The 20,657-nt window shown below is 36.3% G+C and overlaps 1 protein-coding gene across 4 annotated transcripts in view; it reads left to right on the forward strand.

The window, feature by feature from the left end:
* The window catches only part of SLC9B1 (solute carrier family 9 member B1), a 63,074-nt gene continuing 42,417 nt past the window's right edge, over positions 1-20,657 (forward strand). For 2 of the 4 annotated variants that reach the window (XM_040624961.1, XM_008707224.2), the window contains exons 1-2: positions 4,915-5,939; positions 19,543-19,612. In XM_040624961.1, coding sequence (XP_040480895.1) covers positions 5,860-5,939; positions 19,543-19,612 — 150 coding nt within the window. In that variant the 5' untranslated portion in view covers positions 4,915-5,859. Of the gene's footprint in view, positions 144-4,911; positions 5,940-19,542; positions 19,613-20,657 lie in introns of those variants that run through there. The other 2 variants (XM_008707223.2, XM_008707225.2) reach the window with 2 other exon arrangements.

A 20,657-nucleotide genomic window follows, 5' to 3' on the forward strand; every position in this document is an offset into this window, starting at 1 on the left:
GCCGCCATTAGCCTGGCCCCAGCGGCCCGCGCGGAGGTCGGGTCCTGGCTGCTTTCCCGGCCGGGGCGGCGCGTGGTGTACGCGGCGGTTGCTGGGCGCCAGGGCCGCTCCCGGGGTAGCGAGGGATGCTGAAGGAATTGTAGGTACGGTCCATTTTTCTCAAGTCCCTTCCTTTCCAGGCCCTTGGGCACTACTGGTCCCTCGTCTCGCGCGGTCTTTCCCTTCCTGTGGACCCGAGGAACGCTTGTTCTCCCGCTTCAGGAGGACATGGCTCCTTTGTCAGAGCTGGGGAAGCAGCCTCAGACCCTTTTCTCTCCTCCCCCTGACGCGTCTTTACTCCCTCATCCCACATCTCTTTTTATTCCTACCCTTCCTCCTCTGTTTCTCTCATCTTACAGGTAAATCACAAGTAAGAAAAAAGAGGTCAGTCAAGACTGACTACAAAATTAATTTAATTAAGGTCAGACTGTTGTACAAAGGGTGACTATCTGCAAATCAATCTTAACATGCTCCTGTGACTGGTGGTGTGTTCCAGGATTGGTTGCTTATCCCGGGAAAGCTTTCCTCCCTAATTTACCCTCCTCTCAGTTCCCCCGTCCCCAGCCTATTTCTGTGGACAAGCCCTTGAGATTAGTGCTTTTGAAGGATTAAGGACAGTTGCATACGTACCAGGTGTCCAGTACATCATTCAGGAGTCGTGAGAGCTCTGCAGGCCCGTGCCAGGTCCCTGACACCCCTCTATGTGTGTCCTAGAGCCTAGGAAAAATTAGGTGGTGCGAAGGAGAGGAGCAATTAACCTGGGTACTCCCTAATTTTCCATAAGGGTAAATAGAATTGTTATTTGTGCAACAGCACTGTGGAAAATTAACACTTGTTACTATCACAACTAAAGAATTCATGACCCCAGGTAGTTTAGTTACTATGTGCCTATGAAAAGGGCATTCATATTTATTGCCTTCTGTGAGTACCAAAATTTATATAGCTGTTTTTATCAGTCGGCTGTCTCTTGTCAGGAGCTCCTGCCCATTACCAGACAAAAGGAAAGAGGCAAGTGCAGTAATAGCACTATATAAATAACATGTTTATGCTACATCTCATTTTGTACATTATTTTTATATTCATCCCATTTATACATTTCTGTGAGATCGAGTTGGTTAACAAAACTCCATTTTACTGAGGAGGGAACTAAACACAGATTAAACAATACCTGAAACTTAGTATAATATATACATTCAGTAAATATTTGTTGAAGGGATGAATGGATGAGATCCTCAAGGAGCCATGCCTTATTCGCCTTTGTATCCCCTGGACCCAGAGCTAAGTCTAGCACTAGTTAAGTTCGCAAATGTGAGAGAGGTCAAGTGACCCACTCAGGAACAGGCATTCATTAAATATCTCTAGGGAACTACTATTTTGTCATTATTCTGAATACAATGGTAAGAAAGACTTGCAAGATTCCTGTTCTCATGGAACTTAAAATTTGGTGAAAAAAGAAACAAGATATGAACAAGGAAATTTTGGATAATGTTAAGTGACGTGAAGAAATAAAACAGTATGAGTGAGAAAGATACTGGGGAAGAAGTTGCTTTAGATTGATTGGTTAAGGAAGGCTCTCTGAAGAGCTAACATTTGTGCTGAGACCTCAGTGATCTAAAAAAGCCAGCTACAGAAATATTTAGGATCAGAGCATTGCAGTTAAAGAAAACTCCAATTGTAAAAATCCTACAATAGAAAGAGCTTGGCTCTTCCAAGGAACACCATAAGACTGCTGTAGCTGGAATATGGATAAAGTAGTATAATATGACCTTGAAGAGATAGGTAGAAGTCAAATCATATAGGGCTTTTAATAGGTTGTGGGGATCTACCCATGGAATAAGTTTGGAATTCATTTAAAGTGTGATGATAAACCAGCAGGGAGTTCTTCTGGAAGGGAGTAATATAATCTGATTTACATTGAAAAAAAGATGTGTTCTGCCTATTATGTGGTTAATGGATCATAGGGATTGGGAGAGAAGATCAGTAGCAGAAGATAGTTGTGATCCAGGAAGGAATGAGAGTAGTTTGGGGTAGAGTGGTATAAGAAGTGGATGGATATGAGATATATTTGGAGGCAGAACCTACGACTTGGTGATGTTATAAATATAGGGGTGAGAATAAAAGAGAAGCTCCTAGGCTTTTCTCTTGAATTTGAGTGGATGGTTGTGCCATTTACCAAATGAAAAAGGCTAAAGAAGAAAATTGTGTGTGTGTGTGTGTGCGATGTGTGTTGGAGGGTTGTTTTTATTTTACTCACCTTGTTTGATATTCATATTAGAAATCTAAAGTAAGTTCTGTGTCTTGAGTTCTATGTAAGGAACCAAAGACAGAAAGTTGAGAATCATCAACATGTAGAAAAAACTACCTGGAGAAAGTGTATTCATAGAGAGCATTCTAATGATTAGAGGTAAAGCAGAGGAAAAGAAGCAAGCAAAGGAGATGGAGAAGGAGTAGCCAGTGAAGTAGGAAGAAAACCCAAAAAATGCGGTGACTTAAGCCAAGACACAAAGCATGGCCAGTATTATTGAAACATGCTGAAAAATCAAATAAAATAAAGAGATCTGACCATTGCATTTTGGCAACATGTAGTAGTTACGTGCCTTGACAAGCACAATAAAGAGAAAATGTAATGTGAAGAAATAGGCACAGCACTATAGATATCGCAAGATATGTCATGAAGAAGAGCTAAGAAATATAGGTAATAGAGGAATATGTGGGGTCAAAGTAGAATTCTCAAAGATGGAAATACTGAAGTGTGTTTCTAGGCTAATGGGAATTATACAGTAGAGGAGAAAAAATTATAAGAGAGAATGAGTATATTTTAAGAGTGAAGTCTTTGAGAAAACAAGAGGGAATGGGATCCAGGGAATAGGTAGAAGTGTTGGCTCAGAAACATGAACATAAAATTTATAGTAATAGGAAGAAAGGCAGTGACTATAGGTAGAGATGCAGATAGATGAATAGATTCAGTGATCTCAAGAGAGAGTTTCTGCCTGAAACTGATTCTCTTTTGCTCAAGAAAGTAGAAGGTCAGAGGCTAGATCAGTAAGGAGAGAGAAGGAAGAATGTTTGGGTAGGAGGCTTAAGGCGTGAAAAGAAGGCATAAAATAGTCATTTTATTTTATTATTTTATTTTTTTAAAGCTTTTATTTTATTTGACAGAGAGAAAGAAAACACAAGCAGGGGGAGCAGCAGGCAGAGGGAGAGGGAGAAGCAGGCTTCCCGGAGCAAGGAGCCTGATGCGGGGCTCGATCCCAGGACCCTAGGATCATGACCTGAGCTGAAGGCAGACGCCTAACCGACTGAGCCACCCAGATGCGCCATAAAATAGTCATTTTAGAGGACAGAAGGTAGTCATACTTGACTTGGTCTGTTTAGGCTGCTGCTCTAACAAAATAGCATAGACTAGGTAGCTTATAAACAATTTTATTTCTCATAGTTCTAGAGGCTGGGAAGTCTAGGACCAAGGTGCTGGCAGATTCAGTGTCTGGTGAGAGCCCTGGTTCACAGATAGCCAAAAGGGATTAGGGAGCTCTCAGGAACTCTTATTAAGGGCACTAATCCCATTCTTGAGGGTTCTGTCCTCATGACCTCTCATATACCAAAGACCCCCACCTCATGATGCCATCACATTTGGGGTTAGGATTTCAACATGAATTTTGAGGGGACATAAATATTCAATCTATAGCAGTACTAGAGAAGCACAGTAGCATAGCTGGGCAGGATCAAGTGCCCATTTGAGATTCGTGACCTTGTGAGTGGGTAGCTGAGATAGGGTGGAGGAAAAGATCATAGTAGCCAAGGAGTCATAAGACCAGACTGTTGGGAGGATTGGCTACCTGGTTATTACTGTGAGTTACTGGGCGAGTTCTTGAACTCAGATACCCTGACTTCCCAGCTCAATAGATTGTCATTGTACTGATAAATGGCTCACAGCATTGCTCTTGCATGCCACCTACCCTTTCAGTTAACATTGAAAAAAATGTGGCTTGATTTTTTTTTTTTTTGATCCATATATCCAAATACTAGATTTTCATAGGCTGCTGTTTTTTTCTCTCTTATCCCCTTAATATTTACTTGTCGAATTTTAGGTTTGTTTTTGTGTTGGGCAGGGGGGCTTTTTTTTTTTTTTTACCACTTCCATCAATATGTGTTTATTAAATTGCAAAACCCTAACTCTTGTAAAGTGGAAATGAAGGATGAAATTTGGAAATTCTGTTGCCTGTAGAGCTGGGATGACCAGTAATAGGGAGACCTGATCTGTATTTACTCTAATAATAATAACAATGATAATAATAATAATATATAATGATAATAGACAGCATTAGGGTAGCCTTTTACATTTTGTGCTAGGCTTTTATTTTCTCTTATCTCATTTGATTTTATAACTACCTTTTTCAGATGAGGAAACTGAGGCTCAGAGAGGTTAAGGGTCTTGACCAAGGACACATACCTAGTAAGTGGCAGAATTATTAACCACAGTGTTCTGACAATAAGTCCCATGTTTTTTTTTTACTATAGTAGTTTGTCTCTTTGCTTTTTATATTATATTATATCCAAAATGATATCAAAGAAAAACTGGTAGGTAGAAAGTAATGGCTAGCTAGAGGCCTTTTACAATTCAAAAACTTTTTTTTATATGTTTAAAACTCAACAGTTAATGAAATTAGATAATTACCTACCATCTACTGTGTTAGGTAATTCAAAGAACTCAGAATGATTATGAAATCACCACTGATTTAATCTACTAGAGAAATGCAAGTCACTAAATAGTTCTTGGGCCCTCCCCCAAGCACATACTATATGTGCTTCCACAATACCCTGTATTGACTAAACTCTATGTACAAAGGAGAATGAATACAGTACCATTTACACAGTGGGCTCTCATTGAGTATTTGTCAAATAACAGAATGATGATAGTTAAGCAAGCAATTGTAATAGTGAGATGAATGCTATGATAAGGGATGGATGCTATGATAAGGACACATCCTAAAGGGAACTTCTAAAGGAAGGACCTCTAAACTGATATAGAGCTAGTTGTGCAAAAACAGGGGTGTAGGGTTGGAAGACAGTATACAGAATGTATAAAGTCTCAGAGATATGAGGCTTGGCAAGTTTAAAGAACTAAAATACAGCTGAAGTTTAAAAAGCCAAGTATAAAATGAGATGAGCAGGGACAAGGTTAGTCCTTACTAAAACGAGTTCTGTAAGCTGAGTTTGAGTTTGGACATTTTTTTCTATGGGAAGCCATTGAGGAATATTAGGCAGGAAGTTGCCATAATCATGCTACATTTTAGATTATGCTGCATTGTGGACATTACAAGTGGAGGCCCAAGACTGGAGGTAGGGAGAACACTTGGAAGGTCATTACAGAGCTAATGGGAAAAGGTGCTTATGGCCTGGACTGGGCAGTGGCAATTTATAATGAGAGAAGTGGACCAAATTTTCAATTATTTATGTACTTGTATTAACATGATTTAGTAACTCACTGGATATCAACAATGAAGAAGGAATGACTCCTTGGTTTCTAATTTCAGCAATAGAGTAGATGGTGGCTTCATTCTCTGAAATAGGAAATTCACTGAAGAAAGAATAGATTTAGTGGGGGAAGGTTTTGAGTTCAGTTGTGCATATATTGAGCTTAAGATTTTGTAAAGACAATGAAGTAGAGATATCCAATAAATACTTAAATACACTACTTAGAAACTCAACAGAGATTCTCTAGCCAGACTCATCAGCATATTGGTCATAATTGAAGCCATTAGAATAAAATAAATTTCTTAAATGTATATAGAGTAAGAAGAGAAGAGGGCATAGGGAAGAATGCTGAGGAACCCCAACATTCAAAGGATGGATAGAGAAAAAGAAGACCAAGAAAGGACAACCAGAGAGCTAGAACAAAGGTAGGACAAGTTATAAAGTGATGTGAGAATTCAAAAAGGAAAGACGACTTCTAGTTTTGTGCTATGCCTTATAGGAAGTTCTATTGGAATGACCCTTAAGCAATACATTTCATTTACAAAGAAGAGATGGCAGTAGTAAAATATTACAAACAAAGAAAACAAAAATGCATGAGAGAATAATTAACAGTTTAATGTGACTGAAATGTAGAATCAAGAGCACTAGAGAGAATGCCATGATAGTTTGATGCCTCGTGGAAAACCATGGATTCTGGGTAAGTTGTTGGTAACTTTATTATTTGGTGAGAAAAACCATTGTGGCTGGGGCTAAGGGAAAGACAAGAAAGATATAAAACATGCTCTGAACCCTGGAATACCTTACCATTTTATTGTGGAAATAAGATCTAGGCACCTGAAAAGAATAAAAATTCAAGATAATATCTGATTAATGAGAACAAACACCAAATACTGTAGGAATTTTAACAGTGGCAAAGTCAATTTGAATTGGAAGACTAGTTTAGCCCAGATTTGTATTGTCCTGATTAAACAATAATGCCAGCTAGTCATTATTTTAAAAACAAAAACAAAACAAAAAGTCCTGTTCTAATTTGAATGCTCTGTATAAAGAATATTCTCTTTGTAGATTTAGCTCTCAAATTCATTTGTTCAGAAAGGATTATACTGTAGTTTTTACTTGATGATCTTTGATGTACACCAAAAAAGACTTCCTTGTTTGAAAGATAACAATGGCTCCAAAGATCCTAAAGCAATACACGTAGATAGTGATGCATATGCTTTACCTAACATTCATTTAATAAATATATGTCAAATGAGCATTATGCGTCAGTAATGCATAGTGGCTCTGGGCATGGACTACATATTGAAACACACCTGAATTCAAGTCCCAGTTCTGCTTTCAATGGAAGGAAAAAGTTGCAATCTCACTTAGAATAGTTTATACTTACATCACCAGATGGTGAGATAGATAGATAGATAGATAGATAGATAGATAGATAGATAGATATCACTAGATGTTGCCGTTGCACAACATTGCTTCAAAGTGAGAAACCCAAAGTACAGTATATAGTACAAGAACACACACCAAGGAAAGACAAGAAGTTGTTTCTATTATGTGATATACATACATATATACATATTTATATAAGATGTGTAGGTAGTTCCCAAGCAACATTTGTTGCTATTCTCTCACGCTGTTTCTTAGTAGGTCCATAAGTAAATAGAAAGAAGCATAGACTTAAAACTGATAAAAACCTTAGATCATCTAACCTCCTCCCTTTCTACCTCATTTTAGAAGTTTGGAACTGAAGTACAGGGAGGTGAAGTGACAAGAAATTTACTCAATACTATGTAGCAGATTAAAAGCAGAAAGCTTAGATTTCCCAACTCTTTATGATTCCATACTGTGTCCATTAACATTTACAATCAAAGAGACATTCTAATAAAACCAGAACCTGTTAAATCCATCAAAAATTTCCACTACTTTAAAAGCAAAGTTTAACAATATAACATCCCCCATTTCTAATAAAATTATCAGTTGAATACCATAGCTTTTGCTATGAACCATACAAACATCTTACTTTATCCCCATAATAGCAAGATATGTAGTACGTATTTATTTATTTCTGTCTTATTCCAAAAAGGATTTTTAAGAAGTTTATTGAGGGGCACCTGGATGGCACAGTCCGTTAAGCATCCCACTCTTGGTTTGGGTTCAGGTCATGACCTCAGGGTTGTGAGATTGAGCCCCTCATAGTGCTCTGCACTCAGCATGGAGTCTGCTTGGGATTCTCTGCCCCTCCCCCCCAACTTGCTTTCTGTCTCTCTCAAATAAATAAATATGTTTTTAAAAGAAGCTTATTGAAATAATTATATCATAAAATTAAAAATGAAACTGAAGTGATCATAAAAGATACTAGAATATAAACCACTATAAAGTCTTCTTTTTGTTAGTATATGAAAATCATGCCCTAATGTCTAGTAAAATCAAATTTGATCAGCTAGTCTCAAATTTTGTTCTGCTTTCTCTAGCTGTGAGCACAAAGTAAGAAAAGTAGATAGTATTATGCTCATTAAAAGATGACCAGATACTATAATTTCCCCAAGATCATGCAACTAGTACAAAGCCCTCATCCTTTCCATTATACCAGCTATCCAGATATATAATGAGAGGACTCCTAACAGGATACAGTTACTGTAACCCTTAGACACCTGAATTACCACAATTCTTATACAGGTAGGCTTTTGTTTATATCAAATTTATTTAAATAATTGCACAGAGCTGTTGACAAGATTTATTCTGTCAAGAAATTGACTCCTAAAAATGTATTAAAAGACAGATAAATTTTATGAGTTTATCTGCATTTTAAATTACAAAATTTGTATTAAGGAAATCAGCATTTGAAAAATTGATTATATAAGAAAAAGACAATCTCCAGGGGAAGTGAGAAGTCCAGAGGAAAATAGAGAGAAGGAGCTATCTAGAGCAAAGAGGAAAGCAGATGGGCATAGTATTAAAAAAGAAAGAAGGGGGCAATGGGGAAAGAGTTAAGGCTCATATATCCTGCCTAGCCTGCTTCTGATCCCTACATTACTCAGGTATCTGGATTTCCCTCTATACCTTCCTCCATTTTTCTACCAAAAATCTTTTTAAAAATCTTAAAAAATCGTGAACTCTTACCTTAGCCAGGGTCCTAGTTCTTCAAACCTTTCACTCTTTAATTTTTTTCTATAGAAACAGAATCTTTTTCTAATTTGTACTGTTGATTTCTTGTTTGTCTTTGCAGCATAATCATTAAGGACCTTATTCATTCTATAACTTACTTCCTTTTTCTTAATGTATTTGTAAAGCCTATTCTTGGTGTTGGGATATTTTACTCTTCTACAAAAGATCCCTTTCTTGTTCACATGCAGAAATGTTTTTGTTTTTGTTGTCATCTTGAGTATCTGGCATTTTAAAATTCTCGGTTCACTCCATATTTATTTCACAAATATTTATTGAGTGCCTACCACATGTAGATCAAGTGTAAAACTGGATTATTGTCCCTCCTCTCGTGGAGCACACAGCCTTCCAGTTTCCTCCAAGATGTAATAAGTCCACTACGACCTCTTTTTTACTGCTCGTAATCAAAAACTCTAGGCAGATTTGAAGTGCAACTACCTGAAGATTGAAAAGTAAACAAAAGCAATTGGATTGTGAAGGAGAGTCAAAACTACAAGACTGAATTTCTTTTGCAGCTTTGACCTGTACACAGACTCCAGTCAGAAAACCATGCAAGGACAGCACAGGAGGCCAAAACTGCAATAGAAGCCCTATTTTTATGGCTTGAAGATGTGGAAAATGGACTCTACAGTTTAAAGAGAGCATGAGGAATCCTTGTTATCGTTGTTGTTTTCCTTTTGTGGTTTTTCCCCAAGGGCAAATCCTATTAATGACATTATGGGCAACTACAACTCAGAGAAAAACCCCATCTTCTGACCAGAGAAACCAGGAAAAAAGACCTTGAGAGATAAAGCTCGGTACAGATTTAGGAGAGGAAAAACACTGGAGAATGAGGTTCCTTAGTTCTGCATATGAACCCATCTAAGTGTCCTGGGTCATCTCCAACTGTGCATGCATGAGACAGGCCTAAAGCAGCATAGCAATGGCTTGAAGAACTAAAGTAAGATAAAAATTGTTTTAATTAAATGGGGGGAAAAACACTGCCCAAATCACAGACTAACCCCCAGGTGGTTCATGCATGAGACAGACCAAAGACAGCATAGCAAATGCTTTGAAAACAACGGAATTGGAACCAGGGCCCTCAGAAGGAAAGAGAGAGCTTATGCTCTGCACCTAACCAAGTTGATTACCTACTGAAATAAACAAAAATTTAAATATTCTTCAGAGGATTTTAACAAGACCCAGAGTCTAAACAACAAAATGTCAAGAAAATACTCCAAAAGTACTTGACATATAAAGAACCAGGAAATGAATATCTTATAAGAAAATCAATAGATGCTAACCTAAAATGGCATAGCTATTGGAATAGCAAACAACGATATTAAAGGAGCTATTATAACTGCTTCATGTGGTAAAGAGAAGTATAATGAATGGGAAGATACACATTCACAGCAGAAAAATAGAAACAGTAAAGAAGCAAGTAAAAGATTTTGAACTAAAAAAATACAATATCTGAAATAAAAATTCACTGGATAGACTCAACAGCAGAATGGAAATGAATGAGGAAAGAATCAGTGAACTTGATAAATAGAAATTGTCTGATATGAAGAACAGAATGAAAAAATTGAAAAATAAAATGAACATAGCCTCAAGAACCTGTAGGACGCTATTATGGAGTCTACTGCCTAATTCAGAGCATAGAACAATCACTCTAATGGATACACACTGAGATAAATGTTCTTGAAGAAAATGATCAAGATTCTATAACTGCATATAAAAACTAGACCTGACTTAGCCTAGGGACAGAGGTGGTTTCATAAATATTTCTCTGAGGATATGGCCCTTGAGCTGAGGGATGAAAAGGAGTTAACCAAATATAGGGGAGAATGGTGGTGGAGAGTGTTTCAAATTAGAGAGAAAAGCAAGTATTAAGCCCTGCAGAAGTAACCTGGCAACTTCAAGGAACTAAAAGAACATCAGAGTGACTAAGAGTGGGGGAAAAATGGTTGGGGAATGGTATGAAATTAGGCTAGAGAGGGAGTCAGGGACCACATCATGCAGAATCCTGTACGTCATTGCAATGGACTGAATGTGCCCACCCCCCAAAATTCATATATTGAAATTTTAACCCCCAGTGTGATGGTATTAGGAGGTGGGACCTTTGAAAGTTCCATGAGGTTAGGTCCCCTATAAAGGGATTAGTACCCTTATAAAAGCAATCCCAGAGAGTTCTCTACCTCTCTTTTTGCCATGTGAGGATACAACAAGAACTTGGCAGTCTGTAACCCAGAAGAAGATTTTCAACCCTACTTGCTGGGACCCTGATTTTGGATGTGCAACCTCCAAATTGTGAGGAATTCTGTGTATAAGCCACCTAGTCTGTGATACTTTGTAATGGTAATCTGAACTAAGACAATCGTGTTAAATATTTTTGTCTTTATCCTAAAGCCAGTGAGGATTATTAGGGCACTCAACCAGTGAAATGGTGGAAACTTCAGGATACCCAGCATTTAGCAATTGATAAGTTTGAGCCTGTAAAGGAGACAGGGGAGGAATAAGAAGAAAAATGAGGGGCGGGTTGCATATGAGAGAGTGGTTTAACAAGCACCAAAAGAAAGATGTTTCATCATGCCATATGATCACTTGGAGATTACTTATGACCTTTGCTAGAACTATTTTTTGGAGTGAAAGAAGTAGAATCTTCAAGTAGAGAACAATGAGGGGTGAATAGTTTATGGGAAAAAAGAGACTGAGAATTGCCAACTCTCTGGAACAGTTATTGGTAAAGGAACAGAGACAGATAGGGCAAAAACTGAATGGGCATGTGGATTTCTGGGAAACTTTTAAGATGAATCATTTAAAAGTCATTGGGAAGGATCTAGTTAAAAGGAAGTGTGAAGGGAGAAGTAGTTGGTACAGGCAGAGAAGGATCATTTATAGTATAACATTCTTGAGAATATAGGAACGAATATATTCCAAAATACAAGTGCTCTGATTGCCTTAAATAGAAGGAAGGACACTTCCTTTAATGTAAGAAGAGAGAAGAAAGAGAGGAAGATAGATTTGTATGTGGAAAAGGGAGAGAAGGTTATCTACTGAGAATGAAGGGGAATATGTGGAGGATCTGCAGTTTAAGAAGAGTGTAAAAGGGTTGGGATAGTTTTTGGGGAAAGTGAATTGACAGAGAATGTATTTGTTAGGATTGGTACATTTTAAAGGCCCACTGGAGGCTGTTGGTTATGAATTTATAGTGATGCCAGGTTACTCTAGTGTAGCTTTCTATGGCAGTATTCAGTTGCTCAGTAAAGTGAATGAAAAAATGGGATAATAGGGTTGGTGCAGGATCAGGATTTTTCTAGAAAGGTGCAACAACAATAACCATATATCAAGTAAGTATAGGATATTGGTAATATTTTGGAGATGATAGATCACACATTAAATACAAAAGGAAGTTATGAGGGAAAGGGCTAAAGGCTTGAGCTAAAGGTATCATTCCACTATACATCCTTATGAGGCTGAAGAATGGAAGGGATGAAGCAAATGTAATTGAACTAGCAAACTGAAGGAAGATAAAGTAGTATTTTTAAAAGTAGATGTTTGAATTAATCGTTGATTATAGAACATTTCAGATGATGGAAGGGTCTAGCATGGCCTTTCCTTTATTGGAAAGGAAGTAAAGAACCAAGGAACTGAGGTAGTAGATGAGTTATCCAAGTTTATGTTTAAGGCTCACAAGCATTACAAATCTGGGGTCAGGTGCTCATCATGGCTTTGGTGAATAATGGAAAGGGACCAAGATGAGGTCAGTAAATGACAGTGACTAGAAGAGGTAGGAGGTGGTATTGTCAAGTTATACAAGCTCAAAGAAGCAAGGAAAATAATGTTTAGAAATAGCAGTAGGGTGTCAGAAGGAGCGCTAGCAAATAAACAGCTAGTATGTAAGAGCTATGGGGGAAATGGTGTCCTTTAGGGAAGGGCTTGGTTTCAGATAGAACACAGAATTTGAGAGAATGCTCTGAAAATAGGTGGAGAATGTAAGAGGCTGAGAGTTTGATAATAGTCTAGCAGAAGTTCCAGAGTACGCAGTGAAAGGGGTTGGGAGGTGAGGGGCATGTAGAAGGCTGGATCACAGGCAATGAAATGATGGCTAGGGATCTTAACACTTTTATAGTTGACTTCCAATGAGCTATTTCTAAATGATGTTAGCCTTCTATAACTTACTTATTATTTGTACTTTATTTTTTTTAAGATTTACTTATTTTAAAGAGAGAGTACAAAGAGGGGGAGGGGCAGGGAGAGAGAGAAAGAGAATCCTCAAGCAAACTCCACACTGAGTGCAGAACCCGACACATGGCTGATGCCAGGACCCTGAGATCCAGACCCGAGCTGAAATCAAGAGTCAGATGCTTAACCAACTGAGCGACCCAGGTGCCCCTCATTATTTATACTTTACTTTGAAGTTCTAAGGCCCTTATTTTTAATAGTTTCTTTTCTAAAATGGAAGAGCTGAAAAGTTCAATATGTGGTAGATTTTTCTTCTTTCTTTTTCAAAATAGACTTATTATGGCCATTTCCTAAATCTAAACCCTTGTGAAAGATTTAGTGTATGTGTGGTGCAGTGTCTGGCATATTATAGGCCCTTGAGTTTTAAGAGTGTAGGCTCTGGAGCCAGACTGCTTGATTCTGGCCCCACCCAACTCCTGTATTTATAGCTATGTCACGTGGAGAAGTTAATTCAGCTATGCTAGGATAGTAAAGCCTGGACAAAAGAAGTGAATCAAGGGGAAGTGGTAAGGTATCCTGATCTGTGAAAAACAAGTGAGGCCACCATAATTTGCCTAATTTGGGGGGGAGGATATCATCCAAGGCAAAATTCTTAGAAAACTATTCGCTAGGAGTTGGGGAAAATTGAGGTAAAATGAGTGTTGTAAAGCTGTCTCAACCAAGCTTGGTCTCTGATTTGCTTAACAATTAACACTCCCCCCGCCACCAGTCCAATATTTCTCTCTGGAGGAAGATCTCGTCTAGAGACTATAAATTTTTATACACAATGTCAGGGTTTCAATAAAAATTATTAGCCATGCTAGCTATTAGACAATATTATATGACTACAAGCCAAGATAGAAAATTGAAAATAGGAACAGACTCAAAGGTGCCCCAGAATTTTTAGTTAGCAGTTAGCAAAGATGTTAAAATGACTATGACTGTAAGAACTAAAACTATGAAACTCTTAGAAGAAAATATTGGGGAAAGCTTCATAATATTAGATTTGGCAATGATTTCTTTGATTAGATAGCCAAAGCACAGGCAATAAGAGAAATAGATATATTGGACTACATCAAAATTAAAAACGTTTGTGTGTTGAAAAACACTGACAGAGAAAGAAGGCAAACCACAGAATGAGAAAATATTTGCAAATAATATATCAGGTAAGTGATTAATATCCAGAATATATAAAGAACTCTTACAACTTGAAAACAAAAAATAAATAACCCAATTAAAAACTGGGCAAAGGGGCGCCTGGGTGGCTCAATCAGTTAAGTGTCTGCCTTCGGCTGGGTTTATGATCTCAGGGTCCTTGGGGTGGAGCCCCGCATCAGGCTCTCTTCTCAGCAGTGAGTCTGCTTCTCCCCCTCTCCCTCTGTGCTCTCACTCTCTCTCAAATAAGTAAATAAAATAAAATAAAAAAAACTGGGCAAAGGACTAAAATAGACATTTTTCTAAAGAACATATACAAATTGCCAATAAGGGCTCAAAGATGCTCAATAATCATTAGGAAAATGGAAATGAAAACCACAATGAGATACCATTTCATACCCATTAGGTTGGCTATTATGAAAAACAAAGTAACAGGTGCTGATAAGTATGTAGAGAAATAGGAACCCTTGTGCATTGCTGGTATGAATATAAGATGGTATAGCCATAGTCACTGTGGAAAACAGTATGACAGTTCCCCTAAAAATGAAACAATTACCATATGATCCAGAAGCTTTCCTTCTGTGTATATACCCAAAATAATAGAAGGCGGATACTTAAACAGGTATCTGTACATCCATGTTCTTAGCAGCATTATTCATAATAGACAAAAAGTGGAAAAAACGCAAATATCCATCAATGAATGAATGGATAAACAAAATGAGGTATATACATACAATGGGATGTTATTTATCCATAAAGGGGAAGGAAATTCTGATACATGTTATAACATGAATGAATTTTGAAGAAATTATACTAAGTGAAATAAACCAGATGCAAAAGGACAAATACTGTATGATTCCCCTGTATCTTAGGGTACTTTAATTCATAAAAATGGAAAGTAGAATGTGGTTGCCAGGGAGTTAGGAGAAGAGAGAATGGGTAGTTGTTTAATGGGGAATTGAATACAGAGTTTCACTTTGGGATAATAAAGTTCTGGAAATGACAGCAGTGATGCTTGCTTAATAATATGAATATACTTGATACCAGTGAACTGTATACTTTAAAATGGTAAGTTTTTTTGTTATATAATATATATTTTACCACAGTGAAAAAAAATTTTTTAATGATGATGATTAATATCAGCCAGAGACATATTATCTTCAAAGGAGCCATGGTAAGAATGACAGTTAAAGTCTCAACAGAAATTATGGGAGCCAGAATGCAGTGGAATATCTTTAAAATTCTTTTTTTTTTTTTTTTTAAAGATTTTTTATTTATTTATTTGACAGAGATAGAGACAGGCATCGAGAGAGGGAACACAAGCAGGGGGAGTGGGAGAGGAAGAAGCAGGCTCACAGCAGAAGAGCCTGACGTGGGGCTCGATCCCAGATCGCCAGGATCACGCCCTGAGCCGAAGGCAGACGCCTAACCGCTGTGCCACCCAGGCGCCCCAGGAATATCTTTAAAATTCTTAAAGAAAATAACTTCTAATATGGAATTCTGTATTCAATGAGAATCCCTTTCAAAGACATTTAAGGCAAACAAATAATGAAGGAATTTATTGCCAACAGATCTATATTAAAACAAATACTAGGACAGACAATAACAAGGTCAGCAAGAATATAAAACAACTGTAAAAATAGGTTATAACTAGTGCAATAAAGAAAGAAAAAGATAAAATATATTAAATTTACAAAGGAAGAAATAAAACATATTTGCTGACTATGTGCTTGTGTACTTAGAAAATCCAAAAGAATCATTAGAATAAAGTGAATTTATCAAGGCCTAGATATAAAATAAATAAATAAAAATTACTTGTATTTCTGTATACCAGCAAAAAAAACAATAATAATTTTTTTTAATGGTACTGTTTGGTACATCCCAAAAAACATCAATACCTAGAAATAAGTCTAATGAAAGATATGTGAGACCTCTACACAGTAAAACTATAAATATTACTAAGATAAACTAAAGAAAATCTAAGTACATGAAGATATACATACAATGTTCAGAGATTAAGACTCAATACTGTTAAGATGTCAGTTCTCCCCAAATTGACCTGCAGATTCAATGCAATATCAGTCAAAACTCCACCAGAGAGAGAAAGTGAGAGAGAGTGTGTGTATGAATGACAACCTCTTTCTAAAATTTATGTGGAAATACAAAGAGACAAAGAGTTAATCCTACTCTTAAGGAGAGCAAAACTGAAGAACTTACAACACTAGGTAACAATTCCTATTATACAAGTACTACTAGTGGAGTGTTGGCAAAGGATAGACAAATAGGCCAGTGGAACAGAAGAAAATCCAAAAATAAATTCACATATATGTGGCCACCTGACTTACAACAAAAGTGACACTGGAATGCAATGGGTAAAGGATGAACTTTTTTTTTTTTTAAGATTTTATTTATTTATTTGACAGAGAGAGAGCGAGAGAGGGAACACAGCAGGGGGAGTGGGAGAGGGAGAAGCAGGCTCCCCGCGGAGCAGGGAGCCTGACTTGGGGTTCGACAGGACTCTGGGATCATGACCTGAGCTGAAGGCAGATGCTTAACAACTGAGCCATGCAGGCACCCCAAGGATGATCTTTTTAATAAATGATGCTGAATCAATTTGATATTGATATGAGAAAAAATGAATTGTTATCTCTTCTCACACTATACATAAAAATCAATTCCAGATGGATCATAGACTTAAGTGTGAAAGGCAAAACATTAATGCTTCTAGAAAAATATATAGGAGAATATCTTATGATTTCAGGGTTGTCAAAGACGTATAAAACAATAAAGCTCTAATTATAAAGAAAAAATAAATTAGACTAAATTAAAATAAAAATTTCTGTTCATTCAAAGACATCATCAGTGTGAAAAGGCAAGCCACAGAGTAGGAGACAATATTGGCTATATTTCTAATAAAAGATTTGATTCTGGAATCCATAAAGAACTCAAAAAAATCAATAGAAGTCTGCCAATACACTTTTTTAAATGGGGAAGAGATTTGAACACTTTACTAAAGAAAATATTCAAATGGCCAATAAATATGTGAAAATAATGTTAGTCTTCATGAAAATGCAACTTAAATCCACAATGCAACATCTCCAGAATAAGATGATACCAAGTTTAACAAGGATTTAAATAGTGTTAAAGAGTATTTGGTTCAAATTCCAGCTATGCCACTTGCTAGCTGTGTGGCTTTGGGAAAACCACTTATCCTTCGTGGGTCTCAGTTTCAACATCTGTAAAATGAGAATAACAAATAACTCATAGTGTTGTGGAAATGATTCATGTTAAATACTTAATATAATCCAAGTTGTATCAGCTGTTATATCATTTAATCCTCACAATAACCAATAAATTTAGCAATATTATATCATTACATGTAAGGAAATTGAGGCCTATGGAGATAAATCACTTCTCAAAGTTATTAAAAGATAAAGGGGAGAGTAAAATACATTTCTATCTCAGCTCCATAGTCCTTACTTTTAGTTACCATGCATACTATCTACCAATTCCTCTCTTGGCAGATATGCAAAGAGAGTATCGAGTAGCTGCCATGAATATTACTTGACACAGTATCAAACTTCTCTTAAACATGTACATTTATTGTTCAGACTCCTTATCTAGGTTCTGAAGTTCTATTGCATGGTCTGCTTGCCTGGATTCCAAGTCCTGCTATCCTAACTATGATCTAGCTGTAGATTTTTATTTTTTTAGTTTATTCATTGATTTTTAGAGAAAGAGGGATAGAGTGGGAGCAGGGGAAGGAGCAGAGGGAGAGGGAGAGACAATCTTAAGCAGACTCTACTGAGCAAGAGCCCAACTCAGGGCTTAGTTTCGCAACCCTGAGATCACAACCTGAGCCAAAACCAAGAGTTGGAGGTTCAACCGACTGAGTCACCCAGGTGCCCCAACATAGCTGTAGATTTTAAAATACGCTGCCTGGTTTCTTGTATGATTCTTGGTGTTTTGTTTGCCTGTTCTTGTCTATCTGCCTAATTATGACTTACAGTTTCTCTTTAGTTAGATCACAGCTCAATGTCACCTTGATCAATGTAACATCTTCCGGGTTTATTTTCTCCAGTACTTAATCACAATCTGAACATACTGTTACTCTGATAAAATAAATAAATAAAATCTTTAAAAAAAAAAAAAAAAGAAAATACTGTTTACTGTCTTCCTCTTCCTCCCAACAAGAATATAAGCTCCATGAGAGCAGAAACCTACGTTTGTTTTCTGCTTTATCTTCAGAGCCCAGAAGAATAGACATTCAATAATTATTGTGTGGATGGACTTGTGTCCTGACCTCACAGCTCTTATGCACTACAGCTCAAATTTTTTAATGGTTTTAGCCCTCAGCCTATCCTTTCAGAACTTGACACAGCTTAGGTGATTTCACCCACCCTCCTTGTTCACAGAGCTTACTCACTTTTAACTTCTAGTCTAACAGTTAATGACAGGTTGTCATTCTAATGACCAGATAGTTTTTATATTCCCTTTCAGTAAAATGGAATTTTACTTTAAAGGGACTAAGGGATCTATTTTTTTAATCACATTTTAAAAATAAATGTTATTTTCTGTTATAATGACAAATTAGTTATGATCCCTTATAGGATTTTGCACATTAATATTTTACTTCATTAAAATGAGGCAATATATGTAAAGCACCTAGCATATGTGGTAGGTAACTCAAATGTTAATGATCCTTTTCATTCAAAATTTTCATTATTAATATTCTTGCCTTTTTAAAAAAGTATAGATACTTGAAATACTGTGGGGTTTGGTCTTATCAAGTACCTAAAAATTCAGACTTAAAAGTTTTTAATTTTGTCCTCAATAGTAACTCAAGAATTGAAGGGTATTTTTATGGCAGGTACCCATCCTACACTCAAAGGCAGCAAAAATCACAGAGAAGGTTGAAACTATAGATATTTTAAAATAAGTTTCCAGACCTAATTCTTCTGATGTGGTCCTATTTCGTTCTTTTTTTTTCTAGTTCATTCTTATTCAAAATAAGACTTATTTTATTTTGTTTAAATGTTGGACCTATGGATCTTTCAAATGGACCACATATAAAGACAGTATGTATCAGTAACTTACAGATGTAGGTATTAATGTAGTTGATCATATTTAATTCAAAAAATTTTTGGACTCTCTTCTGACAGGAATATGACTGAAGATAGAATAAATCAATGGTGGAAATTATTTCAGTGCATAAAATAAAGAACTGAGTTTTCTGATACATACTTGTAAGATATGACCCACCATTATGAACTACTGAGAAGTATTAAATTCTGCGTGATAATGGTTTTTAAAACGTATGCACTTGATTTTGCCTCATAACTTAACAATGAATATTTGGAGCTATCTTAACTATAAAGATATCTGACTTGACTGTGATACAACTTTATGATAAAAAAATCATTAAAAAATTAACCCCACTTAACCATGTTTATTTCAGATGGATTTATAGTACTATTTTATTCCAGTTATTTTTCTTTTAAATATTAGCATGTACACCACAGAATCACAAAATGAACATCTGGAGGATAAAAACACCCCATCATCTACAACTCCTCAGGTAAAAATCTAAAACTATTCTGTATATATGACATAAAAATCAATCTGATCTTAAAATTTATTTTTCAAGTTTACTTATTAGGTTTCTATTATATGTCTGGTTAAAAAATGAGAAGTGGTCATGTAAAAATAACTAATTTAAATAAGTCCTAAGAAATGAGCAAAAGGAATGAAAAGATTGAAAGGGGTGACTAAAGATTATTTTGGAGTAAAGAGGGCAGATTTCAGGAGTAATGGAAATATGGCCATGTCTAGGAAAAACTCAGTAATTTAGACTACAAGAGGTAAAGAGAAATTAATTAAAATGTTGTGCTATATATTGGAAAAGAACCAAGTTTTTGTTTTTCCAAGTGTACAGAGTATGTCATAGACCTTCTGTTGGTCTAGTTTTACTGCATAATAATCGCTCATAATTGGAATTATAAATTGTTTACTTTTTAAAGTAACTTTTTAAAAAATTGTTTACTTTTTTAAATAGAGGTTTCTATAGTTCTTAAGGGCCCAAAAGTTCTTCTTTTGAATATTTAAAATATTCACCATTGATTCAAATTATTTGTCTGTAAAAACTTCATCCTAGTCTATGTCAATTTATTATAAATTCTGAAATAATAAAATATAAAATAATATGGTCTTACCTCATATGACCTGTTATCCACACTAATCAAAATTCATCTTTGTGTCTTTACCTTGGCCCTTTTGTATAGTGACAGACTTCCCATAAAATTCTCTATACCAGAACTCCAACAAATTAATCATCATCAGATTTAAAGAAGTTTGATATTAAAAGAGCTACATAATTCATTTACATTAGCTGCTGTGGTGCCTTTGCCTCTCTAGTCATTAAATGTTTCCTCTTCACTTCCTTAATCTGTCCGTGCCTATAGCCTTTGTTACCATTTCTTGTGACAATGCAGTGTTCTCTCTCCACTGCACTCAAAATATTATCAGTGCACTCAAAGTATTGGCCTGCGTGTACACATACATACATGTGCACGTGCACACACACACACCATGGTGACAATAAGGCAAATTTGAAGATTTCTGTT

Source organism: Ursus maritimus, unplaced genomic scaffold, assembly GCF_017311325.1.
Source record: "Ursus maritimus isolate PB19 unplaced genomic scaffold, ASM1731132v1 scaffold_8, whole genome shotgun sequence".
In the NCBI taxonomy this organism is placed as follows: domain Eukaryota; kingdom Metazoa; phylum Chordata; class Mammalia; order Carnivora; family Ursidae; genus Ursus; species Ursus maritimus.